Here is a 17,164-nt window from a genome sequence, read left to right as displayed (position 1 = left end):
ATTGATGAAGAACTTCTTGGTGACTGTGGACAGTGTCTTACTGTTAGCACTGTTTATTGATCTGTATCTATGTTTTACTGAGAGTTTAGATGGACGTGGGGACCTGCCACTCTTACTGTTATTAGTAGTTTAACTGTTGGTATTTGTTGTTATTTTCTTGCTCCTTTTGCTGCCTTTGATTTTCATTTACATTACAGTAGTTTCTGCCATGGTGGGGGCTGATGGGGTTCCAAATAAATCAATCAAAGTTTCAAGAAGTTTCTCTAATAAAACATCTAAAAGAAAACAGTCTCATCAGCTGTGACCTACTTCGTGTCGTTGATGTAAAAAGACTGAGACGCGCTGCTTCGCTGTCATGACAGTGTATTAGAAAAATCATCCTTTAAATTAAGAATGTTTTCTTCTTTAAATTTAAATTTGTAATAATAAAAATAACATCAGTTATCATATTGCTGGGGCCATAACCAACCTAAGTATCAGTCACTGTTACTCCCATCATGCATCTGTAGCATGAAGTCAATTCATGACACCAGCTGGAAAATGACTTTATTGTTATTTGCAGCCACAGACACAAAGTGTGTGTTCTTCAGACGAGCTGCTGTGATTTATTTATTTATTTTTGGAATTAACTTGATGAAAATATGATGAACTAAGTTTGTTTTATCGCTTCCTTCAGCCGTCATCATTTCACAGCTGACATCAGCTCCTGCCTCCAGAGACGTTGGTCATTTAAAGGGATGAACGTGTTTTTTACACGAGCTTTGACAGAGAGATAAAAACATCTGTTCTTTGCTACAGATGTGTGTGACCTGTGAAGACCTCTCCTCGCCACATCATCTCTCAGGGTTTCTCAACCTTTTCATGAGTCTACAACAAATCATTAACGTGTCCAGAGTTCATGTGAATTTGTGGAGGGAACAGTTCAGTAAATTCATGTTCGATTATAAACAGAAATCTTTAATAATAACACAGATTTTCTTTTTAACTATTACACAAACATCCGTCATATATTCATCTAGTATCTGCTGGTCACATGACTCCATGTGAAGGTTGAGAAACTCTAAACTACATCAAACATATTAAGACTTTATACACACTGGAACTGTTTTATAGCAATAGCAGAAATGAATAAGAAAATGAGAATCATTATAACAACAGAAATAGTACAGTTAATTATCATAATTAACAAATAGCAGTAAAATATCATAGACAGCATAAAGTGTTTCAGTAATTAGACAGTGTCTCTACTGAGCTCCATGTTACAGGACGGTCTGGAGGAAGAGACAAGTTAAAGATCACAACATGCATCTATGGATCATCTACAATTTATGGATAAAATCTAATTGAACTAAATTAAATATTTTTCAGTTTCATGATTCTGTTTTCAAACATCAACGAACTCTGAATCTTCTGAGTTCAACTTTGTGTTTCACCTACAATTAACTTCATTATATTTCTTAAATGAATATTAAATTATACACAATTTTAATATAAATTTAAGAAATATATATATACACATATATTTATGAATAAATGATATGTTGTGGTCAGTGTTGATATCGTAGGTGCCTGAAATAAATCAATGTCTGGGAAACCTCTGAAGTGACTCCTGCTGGAGGAAGGTGGCATCAGCGTGTGTGTGTGTGTGTGTGTGTGTGTGTGTGTGTGTGTGTGTGTGTGTGTGTGTACCTGGTAGGCCCTGATGAGGGACTGGACGGCCAGGTGATCCTCCACCAGCTTCTCCACGTTGGGCTGAGCTCCAACCAGAGAGGAGAGCTGAGGAGCGACGAGGCCCGACGCCGCAGACAGACCTAGAGGAGACTGGTAGGCGGCGCCGGGAGGAGCACCAGCGTTGGCGTTCCGGAAAAACACATCCCACGACTGGAGGAGGGGGAGGAGGAGGAGGAGAGGGAGGAAGAGGAGAGGGAGGAATCAATAATTCTGCAGTCACTAATGAATATAAACATTATGTACACTGGCCTGGTATTACACTACAGACTGTAAATAAAGATGGACGTCGCCTCTGCGACGTCACTAGCACCGGGCCGGTCGACCACCGGGACACTGCAGTGTGTCGGACTCAGCCTGTAAGGAGACAAAGAGCCGGGGTCTGCTCAGAGGTGAACAGGTAACAGGACAGGAAGTGTTCTCCAGCTGAGAGCAGCTCAGTCACCTGCTCCACCAGTGTTCATGCTGTAGTAACACAGAGCAGTGAACTGTTCTGTTTCAGCGTCACGTCATTCAGCTCATTCTTTACTCATGAGTCACTCACTCTGTCCATGAACATCTTGTTGCCACAATCAAAGAGATTCTGAAACACGGCCCAGATCTATCTATCTATCTATCTCTCTCTCTCTCTCTCTCTCTCAAGACAAAACATCATGTCGGCCGAGTGGAACTTTTACAGAGTGAGTGAGACTGATATATCTCCACTCTGCTGAACCACAGACACACAGCTCACTGACGGCTGAATTCTACTTCATTTTAGAGCATCAGAGACTTTCAGAAACTCTGCTGGACCTGTCTTATTTTGAAAACAGTGGGGTTGTGTTTTATTTTGAAAACTCTGGGTAGTTGTAGTCTGGACAGAGAGTCAGACCTTTGTAAACGATGAGGTCACACCCACGGTCTCTCCTGATTGGCTGTCATCAGCCTGGACTACCAGTGGTGAATACAACATGATGGTGAATGACAGAGTTGTTGTTGTTGTCTTTGCAGCAGCTGCTGTTCACTTACATTCTCTGTTTTAATGCTACAGCTGTTTTTGCTGAGGAGACAATCTACTTCCTGTTTCCACCGGCTCGCACATGCTCAGTGTAGTGAATGGTCATGTGACGTTTTCAGGTGTTCGTCTGGACGAAGATCGTAGTCGTGCAGACGTTGCCGTAGAGAGAAGTTACAGAGTGATGTGTCTTCACTCACTTCACTCTTTGGTCCAGTCAGCAGCTCATTAACTGAAGCCTCACATTAATTAACATTAACGAGCTACAGCTGATAATAATCGACTGCTCCTGACGTCTCTCACTTTGTTACCCGCCTGTTTTTCTACATCAGTCAGTGCTAATTAAAAAAACACGGAGATATTAAAGGTCTCATAAGAGACTCGTTAGCGTCAGAGCTTAACGATTCCAACCAGGAACTGGAGGCTAAATGAACTGAATCCTGGGAAAGTTGAACAAAAGTTCAAGCACGTCAGCCCTCATGTTTCCATGGAAACAACACTGCAGTGTTACCTGTTCTGTCGCCACTAATCCAAACACACGTTAACTCTCCTGTCAACAGAGACGTTCAGGGACAATCACTAATATTAACTTTACACTGGACACTACAATTCATTTCAGCAGATTCTTATGTTTATTAAACAATATTATCACTAAGATGTTCAGTGTGTGTGTGTGTGTGTGTGTGTGTGTGTGTGTGTGTGTTGTATAAGTGTCCTGCTCTGCAGTTTCCAGCTAGTTTGCTAAGCTACGACCAGCAAGGTCAGACTGTCTGATCGTTACATAACAACTGTGACATGTAACATAAAACCTCTCTCACACACACACACACTGACTCACTCACACACACACACACACACTGACTCACTCACACACACACACACACACACACACACTGACTGACTCTCTCACACACACACACACACACACACACACACACACACACACACACACACACACACACACACACACACACACACACACACACACACACACACACACACACACACACACACACACACACACACACACACACACACACCTTGATTAATGTTTATTAACGAGGGTTATCAACAACTCCCCTCTTATTTTTCATTTCATTTCTTTGTTTTTATTCCATTTTATTTCCTTATTTTTTTTTACTAAAATTGTAATCTATATTTCTTTACAAGCCAGTGTGATATTGAGTGTGGGGCCTGAGCCCGGTCACATGGGAGGGCTGCGTCAGGGAGGCTGAGTTAAATGTGTGTGTGATGCAGCAGGATGGTCGGCTGTGGCAGCAGCTAAAAGAGGAAGAGGAAGAAGAAGAAGCCGTTTTTCTTCTTCTCGACTGATGTAGTTTAAAACCTCTCATGTTGTTTATAATTGTTCTGTATCAAAAATATTGTCTTTTATTGTTTTATATTTTCTAATCTCTCTTGTTTTCCATGTTCCATTCGTTAAAAACAGGAGAAAAGTAATAGATCTTTACCTCTAACTAACCCGACACTGGGTTTGTTTATCAGTTAGTTTATCATGGGTAAACCACGTCCCGGTTCTTGTTGTTAGCTGCAGGTTAGGTGAGTGTAAGCTGAGGTTTTCTTCTGCGCTGAGCTCACACACACAGTTTAAACTTTAAACTTATTCCTAACTGATAATCCTGTAGAAACTGATCACTAAAACTAACAAACCCAACAAAGGTGAGGGAGTGTTTTTAAAATGTACTGTTGGGCCTCCTTCACTCTCCCTTCACACAGTAAAACTGTCATGTGACTGAGCTTCTGCCAGCTATTATTAACCCGGTCGTCCTTTACGACTCCGTTAAAATGAGTTTGTGTCTCTGAAGACAGGTGACAGATACACCCCCACCTTCATCCAGCCCTTCAGGGGGCGCTACCTCTCCCCACTGTCACCTTCATGTTTTTCTCTTCTCCTTCTATATTCAAAAAGGAATTTGAGTTTTTTTCATGATTACTCAGAGAGTCAATGTGTGTGTGTGTGTGTGTGTGTGTGTGTGTGTGTGTGTGTGTGTGTGTGTGTGTGTAGACAGACATATTCACACATGTACAGTGCGTGTGTATTGTTCCCATCCTCACAGAAATACTGCGGCATTATTTTCCAGTTGCCTTTATGACCCATGAACCCTCATTGATGGATGTGATGTTCCTGTTCTCCTCCGCCCAGCAGGGGGCTCCACTGCTCCTTACCTTGTGAACACTCTTGGGGTTCTCCAGCCAGGCATAGTACATCTCCTCCACGTAGTTGGAGCTCGTCCCGTTCAGGAACGGCTCAGATGCCACCGGTGCCGAGTAGCACCTGATTGGCTGAAACGTCCTTGTGCCGCCTGTGGAGGCGACTGTGATTGGCCGCTGCTGGCCGACAGTCTGAGCCGCCTGCGAGGCGGTGAGCGGACGCAACCGCGCCGCACAAGTCCTTAAACGATGCATAAGCAGTCCTTAAAGTTATCACACACACACGGTGGTGGTGGTCAGTCCCGACGGGACGGACGTCCTCAACCTCAGAACGAAAACAGGAAGTAAAAGTCCACGGAGGTCAGACCCAGGACAGAGAGGGATGAAGGGAACGCCCACCGTCCACTGGTGTATCTGTCCACTGAGAGAGGGAGAGAGAGAGAGACTGTGTTAGAGAGGGAGAGAGACAAGAAGGCAGATCATCATAACAAAGTTTTTTGGTCACTGAAGCTGATCATCAGAGAGAACCACAACATGGAAAATGTGATTCACACTGAAGCTGAGTGTTTCGTGTGTGTGTTCAGGTTCGACTGAGTTACAACAATGGACGTCACCAGAACTGAACCTTCAGTAAGAGACACAAACACCTGGAGAGGTGACGCTGCTCGAGTATGACAAAAATCATAATCACAATTACTTTGATCAATAATGAGATCAGGATTATTTATATTTAACACGATTACTTGTTGACTTTGGAAACACGACTCATCTATTGAACTTAAAAAAAAAAGAAAAAGATTTCAAAACAGAAAGTTTCTGAATCAGCGAACTAATGCGCTCTGACGTACGTTGCTAACGTACACAGAAACTAAGTGGATGAGGATAAAATTTGTTGCGAAACAGATTGCAGCACAATATTCATTATCTTGATAATCTTGTTTTTATAATCGTCGGAAGACAAAAAAAAAAATGTGATTAATGACCCAGCTCTACACGGTCTGCTCTTCTACAGTACCACAGCCACAACATGTCATTCTTCCAGGACTGAAGATGGCAGCATAACAACAGCAGCAGGTGCAGCTACAGGTGCAGCTGCAGGTGCTGCTGTTAGAATCGTGTGAGGAGATATTTTGTGTTTGAGCATCATCAGGGACAAATTACAGAAAACCCACAGCTCAAAGACACACACCTGGATCTGTACACAGAGTTCAGGCTGAGTGAGTCTGAGTGTGTCACTTCATGTCATCAACATGTTCATTGTTGGTCAACTGGAACTACTGCTTCCACACCTATTGTTTGCGGGAGTGTGTTACTGTGTGTTCGCACAGTGTTTTCTTCCCTTTGCAGTGGTATTGAATTTGGTATCAACGACATGTCAATGATATTGACACAAACTGCAGCTATCGAGACCAAAAAGGTTTAAAGCTGCAAACCTCGACTCCCACTGCTGCTGTAGCTGTTGATCTGTCAGCCACACTACAATAACTGACTTCCTGCTGTTTTCAGATCACCTGTTTACACCTGTCCCTTCCACCTCACATGTTATTATTATTAAAAAAAGGAGCCTAAACTTTCTCAACCTGCCCAATTAAGGAAAAATGTGTTATGTTTTCATGAATGTGCAGCGATGAGACAAAGAGAAGAGTTGAGGTACTGTAAAGATAGTCGTTTATGACTCTGGCTGATTGACTCACTGTCCTGCTGCAGAATGAATCTGGATCGATCAGATGCCTCCTGATGATACTGTGCACATATTTAGCATCTAAAGCGCAGTACTGTATCATTCAAATCAATGAAAATCATCGTTAGTTGCAGCCCTAATGTCAGGTGATGACCTCCAGTTCAGGTACAGGAAGCAGTGAACACCACACCAGTAGTTCAGAGCTGCACTGAGTGTTTTTACCACTGTCTGTCATTTTATAGACCAATGGATTAATTAAAAAACATGATCAGGAGATGGATGTTTAATGTAAATAAGTTTGGTTAGCTGCAGCCCTTGAGTGGTTACATCTGCTGAGACACCTGTTCATCACTTGAGGTCACAGTGAGGTCACAGTGAGGTCACCGGTTTGTGCCTTTAGTCTGAGAAATCTGCCAAATGTTGCTGCGTTCAAAGTGAACTCCCACAACTGCTGAACTCCTGCTCTCTGTCCCTGCGACCAGCGGCGTGTTCATGGCGAACAGAAGCAGTTAAAGTTCAGGAGGAGCCCTCAGAAGACGTTAATCCCAACACCAAAACTCTAACTCAGGTTATTTCCAGCGCGACGAGGCTCAGAAACATCCGCTGAGTCCTCATGTGTCGCCTCAGCTGTGGTTTGTGTTTTGACCTTGTTGAGTCTCCACTCCCTGCCTCCATTCTCCTGTCCCTCACCCCGGCCCGGGCCCGCCCTCCACCTGCCTACCGCTCCTCCCGATTCGCTGCCCGAGAAGAATCCCGCCCAGAAATTGGACTCTGCAGGTTTTTATTAGACACGCAAACTGTCCGTCACTTTGTCCTTTCACAAGTCATGAGTTCCCGAAAATGACTGCCTGCTTCTTCAAAACATTGTAAAATTATTCCCACTGCACGTTTAAGCGTTTCAAAAGAGCGCTGGTTGTTACCCTGCATGGTTAGCTACGGCGTTAAGCTGCTGGGTTATGTAATTAGCCGGCTAGCTTGACCGAAATGCCTCTACTTTCTCTATTATTACAATTAGCACGTTGGGCTAGCGGCTAAACGGGTGCTAACTGAGTTCTCTTAAAGAAGCTAACTTGATGGCTAAAAATCAGCGTTTTTCTTCAGTTGAGTGAGTTTTAGTTTTCCCCAAGCACCGACAGTTTTTGCAGATGTTTCGACCCGACGATCAGGCCCTAACGGTTCCCTTAGTTTGACGGGCTGTGTTAGCTAGCACGCGGCTAACATGCTAACAGGTTTCGTCTTTCTCAAATCCCTCCTAACGGTTGTGTTTTTAATTCATCTTCAAACTGGAACCAGAATGTGTCTCCGTGTCATAGAGCAGAGCAGACCATCTCCCCGTGGAAACAACCTCAAATCCCGGTTACTAACCTCGAGAAAAGCGTGTCAACGGCTCCCCTCTCGGCCGGTATCCCGGATGCCCTTCGCCTCTCCCGGTGAAACGATGACAGCTCGGGGCGCGGAGCTTGGAAGCGAGGCCTGCGTGGAAGTGACGTAAGGTGCTGACGTCATACGCACGTAGACGGGGGGTGGGGGTCTCACTACAGTTTTTTGTCCAATGAATTAAACAAAATCAAAATACATAAAAAATAAATAATGAATAATAGTAATAATATAATAAATAATAAAATATATTATAAAATGAAAACAATTCAGGCTTTAACTATTTGAATATGTTTGATATTTAAGTATGAAATATGAGGCCTCTAATCAAGATGATCAATACTTCTATTTTGCATTTGTTTAGAATGTTAAACTATAAATGTGGTATCAGCTCTAACACTTGTGAGTGGAAAGTTGACCTCGAAATTGCACCAAAATTACTTTTTGCTTAACTTAGATTTTAAAATTGGTGCATCAAAATTTGTTTTCACTTTCATCTGCTGGAGGAACAAAGTTTGTCTGAGCTCACCTTAAGTCTCAGTTTAACACCTGGATGTACCTGCATTGATTTATGACATCACAACTAGTAAGAAGTCAATCAGAGTGATGTAAGAGGCATCTGGTGTCCATATGTTAAATTGTTTAAGACTTAAAATTTCTACATATTTATAGAGTCCGGAATAAAAAATAAATGTTTTTAAAAATGAACATTAATGAGGTAATGAACAATTATTAGTATATATAACAATTATTCTGTTTTCTTTAAATGTCTGGAGGGGAGCTTTAAATAATAAAAATATAAAAACAAATCAAACAGTAGATTTTTGTATTAATCCTCTACATTAGCATCAATACTCGAAGCAAGACCTAGTATTGATAGCATCAGTACTTTGAGTATTGATCCGTCCATCCCCAGTCATTTGCCAGGTTTAATTACTGATGTAGCACGGAGGCCAAAAAGCTCCAGGTTTGCTGTGTGCAAACTGGTTTGTGCTAATTCAACTGAAAATGTGTTTAGTAGAGTGGGTCCTGATTTATCACCTGTTCTTGAGACATTGTACTGAAAAGAAGCCTCAGGTCAAATTAAAATTTTAAAGCCCCTGAAAACTCCAGCTCAAGCTTTTCTCTCAGACATGAAACGTCGACTAAATGAGTCGCACATGATTACAAATCTAAAAGTAACGCAGTTTGCATTGTGTCATCTTCAGGCTCGCTCATCACATGATCCACAGGTGTGTGCTTTTATAGACTCTGATGGCTCTCCATGGTCAGCTGCTCCCTTCTACATTTCCAAATCCATAATATAATGTTATATATTCATCAAAATAAACAAACCAGAGGGTAGATCATAGAGAAAGAAAGCAGACACAACTCTGTCATTGAGAAAAACATGATTTGAAAGTCTTCAAAGTCTTATAATGTTTAATATTTCAGTATTGTCACATATTCCTGAATTAATTTGTGTTTAATCTCATTACCACACTGCACATCTGGGGCCAGGTAATAATCAGGGGTTAATTCTGGCTCTGTCATCTTGTGTCACTTTCTTTGTTGTTTTCCAATAAACCAGAAACACATTCAGTTTGAATAAAGTTTATTACATTATCATGTGAAGCTGCAGGAAGTGTTTATTCTCCCAGGTTGGGTTTTCACAGCAAACAGCACCTGAACGCAGCACGACTTTTGGCATCTCAGTCATGACCGCAGACCTGCTCCATGACTGTTGCTATAGTAACCTGAAACTGTCCATGTACAACCTGACAGGACGTTCCTTGTTTTCAGGTGTGAGATCAGAATCTCAGTTCACTTCTCTGTCTTTTCTTTTCCACGTGACACAGCGACGTTTCATAAAATAAAAACTCATCGGAGAGTTTTTGTATTACCACAGATAAACAGTTTTACACCAACAATCAAAAAAAAAAAGAAAATCCTATAGAAAATCATTTATTATAATAGAAAAAGGTGACGAGATTCTCTGCATTGCCATGGTGATAATCAGTGTTTCAGGTGGTCGACAGGCGACACCTATCGACCGGTCGTATTGTCCTCTTCCCCGGTTTTGGTTTAACTCACATAGTCAGTTTACACAGGTTCAGTATAAATACAACGTCATCCAGAAGGTGAGACTTGGTTCGCCCTGAGTTTCGCCTCTCAGGCTGCGTTCAAACCCCGAACCCCATTAACGTACTGTGAGCAGGTTACTCAGATCTTAATGCCACAGTGTAGAAATACTCAGTTACAGGTAAAAGTCTAGTGCTCAAAGTGAAAGTAATCATTTTGCAGAATGGATCGTTTCAGAATGATATATCATGTTATTTGATTATAATTATTGATGCATTAATGGGTCGAGATCACTTGTGGTAAAAGTGGAGCTGATTATAAACGACTATATATACTGCTGGGGTTTTTTTTGTATTAATCAGATAAATGTAGTAAATCAAAAAGTAGAATATTTGCTCTGAAATGTGAAGTAAAAGTAAAAAGCAGCACAAAATTAAACTCATTAAACACCTCACACTTGAACGCAGCACATGAGTGAATGGACCACTGACTGTGGGAGGAATCTCCTCCTGAGAGACTGAACTCAGGGCCTCACACACATTCCTCCTCAGAGTAAAGCGACCGTCAGTCGATCTGTGGGGTCCATTAACGATCATCAATCAAAATCAACAGTTTAAAGGATCAGTCGGTGGTTTTATATACATACACACATACATATATGTAAAGTTTAAACAAACCCAACGTGCAGACTCAAACCAACAGTGTCCGTCTCTCTAACCCTGACTGTATTTCCCACCTGGGATGATTAAAATGAAACCTGAACCTGATTATTGAATCTGAAAAACACTGAATACTGTGGGTTTAATTGTATTGTAATAAAACATCAGTTTATTCGAAGCAGGAGGAAGGAGTGCATTTGTTGGGCACTATTTTCAGCGGCGGATTAATCCACATTTGGTTCTCTAGTGAGTGAGTGTGTGACTGAGTCAGAATAAATGTGTGTGTTGATGGTGATGAAGGAACATTTCCTGTAGTCTCTGGTGCAACAGTGGAGCTCAGAGGAATACGCTGTATCAGGGTCACATGATAAAAGGAGACAGTCAGTGTTGGTTTGGATCTGCACATGGGATTTGTTGATTTTAAGGAAAATGGAGAATATAATTATGATAAATATTCTACCTTTAAAGTCAGGAGTCAGCAGCAGTTCGCTGCCTGTAACGTGACCCTCTGTGAACTTCGGCTGCAGCTGCTCTCGTGTCTGTAAATAACTTCAGTGTGAGCAGTCTGCTCTCTACAGTTTTCTCAGGAATACAATTCAGGAGGAAACACTGATTGCTCTTAATTTTTTTTTTTTGGCATGAAAACAATCAAATGGCACAAAGTTTAGCCCTGTGAGTGACGAGTCCTCGTGTTCACACCCATTCCTGTGCAAAAACACCCGACACGGCAAATTAAAAATATACTAAAGCAGATAAAAATATCGACGCAGTCTTCTCCTCACACGACACAGTGCATCCAGGTTCATTAAATCGCAGTGTGCGGCTAACTGGCTAACGATGCTAACAGTCAGAGGAAGCCAGTCAGTCAGAAACACAGACGTTTGGTTTCCTGGTGGTGTAAAAATCCCTGGTTTGAATGGAGTCTGCCGCGCTGCATTCACACGACAACAGAGAAACCACAAGTGACCACAATCAGTCCACAGAGGTCAGACTCTCAGGACGTTTCCTTCACTTTCTCACATTCAAGTGACGTTGGCGTTAAAGGCGGCGGGGACAGGAAGTCTGGACGCTCTCAGGACGTTAATGCAGGTGATCCAGTGGTGAACTAAAGAGTTTAACGGATAATTTCCACCTTTAAGACACTTCAACACTGTCACACATCTTCAGTCTGGGATGTCTGATAGATTCACTTGGGTTAGCCTCAAACTTCACATCAAAACTCTGAGAATCACTGTGACACTTTCTTTTAACCAGAGAAATAAAATACTTCTTTAAAATTTGTGCCTCTTTGGGATCCTCAGCTTCCAGTCCAACAGAATCATCATGGATCTGGTTTGAGTGGTTTCCCTTTGACCTCAGAGGAGGAGCAGTGATGTCACAGGAAAAGGAGTAAATCCTTCCCTTTAATATTTCAATCGACATTAAAAACAGGAATTGTAAAAAGAATTTATTAATTTATTAATGATTAAACAATTAATCATCAATAAATACAGTTTTAGTAAATCTGTTTTTGAATCTTAGATATTGATGGATTCATCGTTCATTTATGAATAATTTTTAATATTCCTGTTTTTAATTCCTATTAAAATATGGAATTAAAGAAAATGCTTTATTACGTTTCCTGTGACGTCGCTGCTCCTCCACACAGACGGAGATCAGAAGATTTTAATCCAATGGTTAACGAGGCTGACGTCAGTCCACATCTGTCACACGTCTGGTTCACTGGACAGAATCCAGAATGTGTTTTAACGTCCGGCGAAGGAGCAGAAGGATTGTTGTAGATCACTGACGGAGCGACCGAATGAGATCAGGACTGATGGACCCAGGAGATCCAGAACAGCCCAGAGATCAGATTTAACGGTGTTGAAGTGTGAAGTGTCAGGTGAGGTTTGCTTTGTGATAAAACTAAATGAGGTGAGCGTACATTCCCTGAAGAAACACCAGCCAGCAGTCACAAACATCCACGTACCACACAGATCCAGATCCAGATCCAGATCCAGATCCAGGTCCAGGTCCAGATTCAGGTCCAGAAGAGAGGAACTGAAACCCAGAGGAGCTCTGCACTCAGACGCTGTTGCATACTGTAATTTTACAATTTTAGAGGGAGAGACAGCGCCGGGGCGAGCCAGGTGGCGGAGACCAAGCGCACCTGCACAGCAGCAGCAGCAGCAGCAGGGGTGTGTTACATTCCTATGACAGTGCTGAGCAGAGGGGAGGTGCAATCAGACGGCACCAGTGCGTTCATTCACAGAAAGAAAGAAAGTCACCTCCAGTAACAATAATCTGTCTTCAAACCAGCCAATCAGAGTGAAGCACTTTGATTTGTATCCCTACTTAGCATGAGTTAGCATGATAACATGTTTTTAGCATCATAACCTTTAAAACCTTTTTGCAGGGTTCTCAGTTTTGAAGCAATAAGTTGGAAACGTTCAAATGTTTCAAGTTATAACTGAAAACTGATTATGTTTGATGCTAAAGTACGACGATTAACGTAGCAACGTGGTAGCATCAGTAGCTAAGAGCTGCAGCATTGTGAACTGTCAACTGATATGTCACGAAAATTACACTAATATCAAAATTACATTTATTAACAGCCAAAAAAGTTAATGGTCGATAAAGTGAATACTTTATAATGTATTCACTACACAGTAGTCACTATAGTCAAGTGTACAGTGTCAATTAACTATTTTGGCAGTTAATTTCCAAATCATGTAGTATGATGACATTTTTACGCTTGCTCTTAGCTAGCAAACATTCGTTAGCAAGATGGCTAACTAACTCTATAGGGAATATTCATAAACTTGGTAGTGCTGTTAGATTGCTAGCCAGTAGTTAGCCAGCTCACTAACTACCTGATAACATAATTGCAAAATTTCAATAATGGGGACAAAGCTAACAAGCTAACTTCTCAATATTTTATAATGCTAACAACAGTGATGTGAAATGTGGGATGCACTGTAGCTGCGTAGTACTTGTTCAAAATCTTGTAAACCTGCTCATTAGCTAGTAAAGGTTAGTTAGCTAACCAGTCCAAATTGGCTAACACTGGTTTATTAGTAACAAAGTTTGTGGAGTGAGTTATAGCCACTTTCTTTTTTTAAGAGTACAAAATTGACCTAACCCTAAACGGTGCAGAGACTCGAGTGTCCGAGAGTGTTGTTTTATTTTACCGATGAGCTCAGTTTATAGTTATATAGTTTATAGTCCTCTACACTGAACTCCCTAGATAGTGAGGAGGGAGGAGAGAGTGAGTGAGTGATTTTGGAACAACCATAGTATCCCTCCTCTGTTACTTAGCAAATGTGTGTTAGCTAGAGTTAGGCGTTAGGTAGAGGACTGAATTACAAACAGCTTTTTTACAGCAGGAAAATAAAATGTTGATGGTAATTAATACATTTTTGGCTGCTAACAAGTTTATTCTGTATTTGGCTTATTGATGTCACAGGTGACCGTTTGGAAATGTGATTGGCTGGCTTGATGACAGACGACATTTCAACTGACGACGACGAGTTTTAAACTTTAAATAAAGAAACAGAGTAAAGACAGGCTGTAGAAGACAGTAGCTGCTTCCTGTTTGTTCTGGTAAATTCCCAGTCCAGTCTGACTGGATCCAGTTTCCTGATGGTCCAGTTCGTAGTCCGACCCCTAGCTGATTTCAAGGCTGCCATCTTGGCTCCCGAATTGTTTCCTGGCTGTTGCTAGGTAACCAGCTCTGAGGGGACAGGGACTGAGGTTGAAGAAGAAGAAGAGGAGGAGAAGAGAGAGTGTCATCCAGGTGTGGTAGGCGGGGCGCCCTGAATGGTTAAACAGGTGGTGCAGGGGCGGGTCTTTGAGGCACCAGCGGCTGTGATGCAGCAGAAGGTTTTGGTTTTCTGAGGAAGAAATTAAAAACAGAAGTCAACATCTCTAATGCTAAAACTGCAATATTTCCTTTTTACTTTTCTGTTTCTACACCTGTTCAACAAACTGGGCACAACATGGGTCAGAACCTGAGCTGTTAAGGTAGATTTGATCCCCAATAGAGGCAGGCTAACACCACCCCCCTTCAGACTCAGCTTCTAGGCCAAATTAGCTTTGATATATGTCTAGCTTCAATACTTTAGATAATGAATCGTTTAGAGTTAGTTTCAACTTCTAGGTCCAGTTAGCTCGACTTAGTCTAACTTGTAGATCCTAGCATGTAGCACTACATGCTGAATACTCTCACACAGACATTAGTTTATACTATATACTTTAGCTATACAAGCTAACAAGTGACAGAGCCTAGCTAACCCTAACCCTCACCAGTGCTGTGCTAAGCTAACTAGCTCGGTAAGTGCATAGTGAACACCTGTTGGTGATATAGAGCCACCTGTACTTGTGTTGTCATCTGTTTATACTTTTTTTTTTTTTTTAACTTATTTTCAAATACATTACTAGAATTTTTTTGTCTGTTAGAGCTAGCAGTTTCCCCCTGTTTCCAGTGTTTGTGCTAAGCTAAGCTAACCATGTACTAGACACAGATGCAACTGATTCATCTGGAAACACCTGATTCTGGAGAAGACGGAGAACAAGGAGGTTTATCAAACTTATCAATACTTTGTCTTTGAGGATGACAGATCATTCTTCACTCTGGAAATAAAAGAAATCTTTACTCAAGGTCCACTTTCTAGCTTTTCACTGTCTTCATCAGTGGATGGAGTTTACTCAGGCGTATTCTCATCACATGTTTTGGATAAGACAGTGAGATTTAGCTGAAATCTCCAGAGAAATACAGTAAGAGGACCTTATGTTGAGATTTCCAACAGCAACAGTGAAACAAACAGTTTAGTGTTATTGTTCTTACAGAGGAGGAGGAGGAGGCCTCAGACTGTGGGAGGGAGCAGTCCTGCTGGTCTCCACCACCTGATCACACACACAGAAAATGCATCATTTTCTGATTAGTTTAAATCGTTCTTTGGTCTTTTATTAATTCATTTTAACAGTTAAGATAGATTCTTAGTATTTTTTCTTTGTCCCTGCATGCTGCTGTTTCTAAGGCAGGGTGTAGTTATGGTAAGAAATACTGACATGTCTTTAATATATTGCATTTTTATTTTTCTAATAGTCCAACAATTTCTCAGGTTGTTAAACCCTTTATATTTACAGAAACAGTGCTAATGACGTGACCTCAGTAACCTCAGCCATGGAGGGATGATGATGCAACAGGCACCTGAGCACAGACATGAGAAAAGCCCCCCAGCCCTCCTACATAGACACAAGAGCCCCAGACTGAAAGAGACAGAACACACACCAAGTTCTGTGTCTGTAGTTGTTTTGTGTCTGTAGTTGTTTTGTGTCTGTAGCTGTTTTGTGTCTGTAGTTGTTTTGTGTCTGTAGTTGTTTTGTGTCTGTAGTTGTTTTGTGTGTCTGTAGTTGTTTTGTGTCTGTAGTTGTTTTGTGTCTGTAGTTGTTTTGTGTCTGTAGCTGTAGTTGTTTTGTGTCTGTAGTTGTTTTGTGTCTGTAGTTGTTTTGTGTCTGTAGTTGTTTTGTGTCTGTAGTTGTTTTGTGTCTGTAGCTGTAGTTGTTTTGTGTCTGTAGTTGTTTTGTGTCTGTAGCTGTTTTGTGTCTGTAGTTGTTTTGTGTCTGTAGTTGTTTTGTGTCTGTAGCTGTTTTGTGTCTGTAGCTGTAGTTGTTTTGTGTCTGTAGTTGTTTTGTGTCTGTAGTTGTTTTGTGTCTGTAGTTGTTTTGTGTCTGTAGCTGTTTTGTGTCTGTAGCTGTTTTGTGTCTGTAGCTGTTTTGTGTCTGTAGTTGTTTTGTGTCTGTAGTTGTTTTGTGTGTCTGTAGTTGTTTTGTGTCTGTAGTTGTTTTGTGTGTCTGTAGCTGTTTTGTGTCTGTAGCTGTTTTGTGTCTGTAGTTGTTTTGTGTCTGTAGCTGTTTTGTGTCTGTAGTTGTTTTGTGTCTGTAGTTGTTTTGTGTCTGTAGCTGTTTTGTGTCTGTAGTTGTTTTGTGTGTCTGTAGCTGTTTTGTGTCTGTAGCTGTTTTGTGTCTGTAGTTGTTTTGTGTCTGTAGCTGTTTTGTGTCTGTAGTTGTTTTGTGTCTGTAGTTGTTTTGTGTCTGTAGTTGTTTTGTGTGTCTGTAGTTGTTTTGTGTGTCTGTAGTTGTTTTGTGTCTGTAGCTGTTTTGTGTCTGTAGTTGTTTTGTGTCTGTAGTTGTTTTGTGTCTGTAGCTGTTTTGTCAGTAGTAGTCTTTCATTGACATGTTGCAGTGAAGGGTGTGTAATCTATCCGTGTCCTCAGTAGCTGCTACAGCCCTGATGAGTGAACAGTGATCAGTGAACTCTAACTGCTTTTCTTTACAATCTTTTTCACTGTTGTTGGAGCATTTTCTGCCTTTATTTTGATACTAGGAGTGGACAGGAAGTAAGGGGAGGGAGAGAAGGGATGACATGACCTCACTTTTCCTCCAAGAGCAATAGAGACAACCTGAGAACATAGAGACACTGAATACCAAAGCAAAGCAAAGTAAATCAAAGTT

General features: G+C 41.3%; 2 protein-coding genes across 5 annotated transcripts in view; both read right to left on the bottom strand.

Moving 5' to 3' along the window:
• Positions 1-8,076, bottom strand: part of ogdha (oxoglutarate dehydrogenase a) — a 32,536-nt gene extending 24,460 nt beyond the window's left edge. For all 3 annotated transcript variants that reach the window (XM_056375654.1, XM_056375652.1, XM_056375653.1), the window contains exons 1-3: positions 7,938-8,076; positions 4,907-5,312; positions 1,690-1,881 (exon numbers count right to left, since the gene is read on the bottom strand). In XM_056375654.1, the coding sequence (XP_056231629.1) occupies positions 1,690-1,881; positions 4,907-5,146 (432 nt within the window). In that variant the 5' untranslated portion in view covers positions 5,147-5,312; positions 7,938-8,076. The remainder of the gene's footprint in view (positions 1-1,689; positions 1,882-4,906; positions 5,313-7,937) is intronic.
• A 1,450-nt stretch (positions 8,077-9,526) lies between these two features.
• Positions 9,527-17,164, bottom strand: part of adam9 (ADAM metallopeptidase domain 9) — a 26,604-nt gene continuing 18,966 nt past the window's right edge. For both annotated transcript variants that reach the window (XM_056375681.1, XM_056375680.1), the window contains 2 exons: positions 15,495-15,553; positions 9,527-14,541 (listed from right to left, as the gene is read on the bottom strand). In XM_056375681.1, the coding sequence (XP_056231656.1) occupies positions 14,472-14,541; positions 15,495-15,553 (129 nt within the window). In that variant the 3' untranslated portion in view covers positions 9,527-14,471. The remainder of the gene's footprint in view (positions 14,542-15,494; positions 15,554-17,164) is intronic.

The sequence above is a fragment of the Seriola aureovittata genome, chromosome 5, assembly GCF_021018895.1.
Source record: "Seriola aureovittata isolate HTS-2021-v1 ecotype China chromosome 5, ASM2101889v1, whole genome shotgun sequence".
NCBI classification, from domain to species: domain Eukaryota; kingdom Metazoa; phylum Chordata; class Actinopteri; order Carangiformes; family Carangidae; genus Seriola; species Seriola aureovittata.
This window is presented reverse-complemented; position numbering and strand designations above follow the sequence as displayed.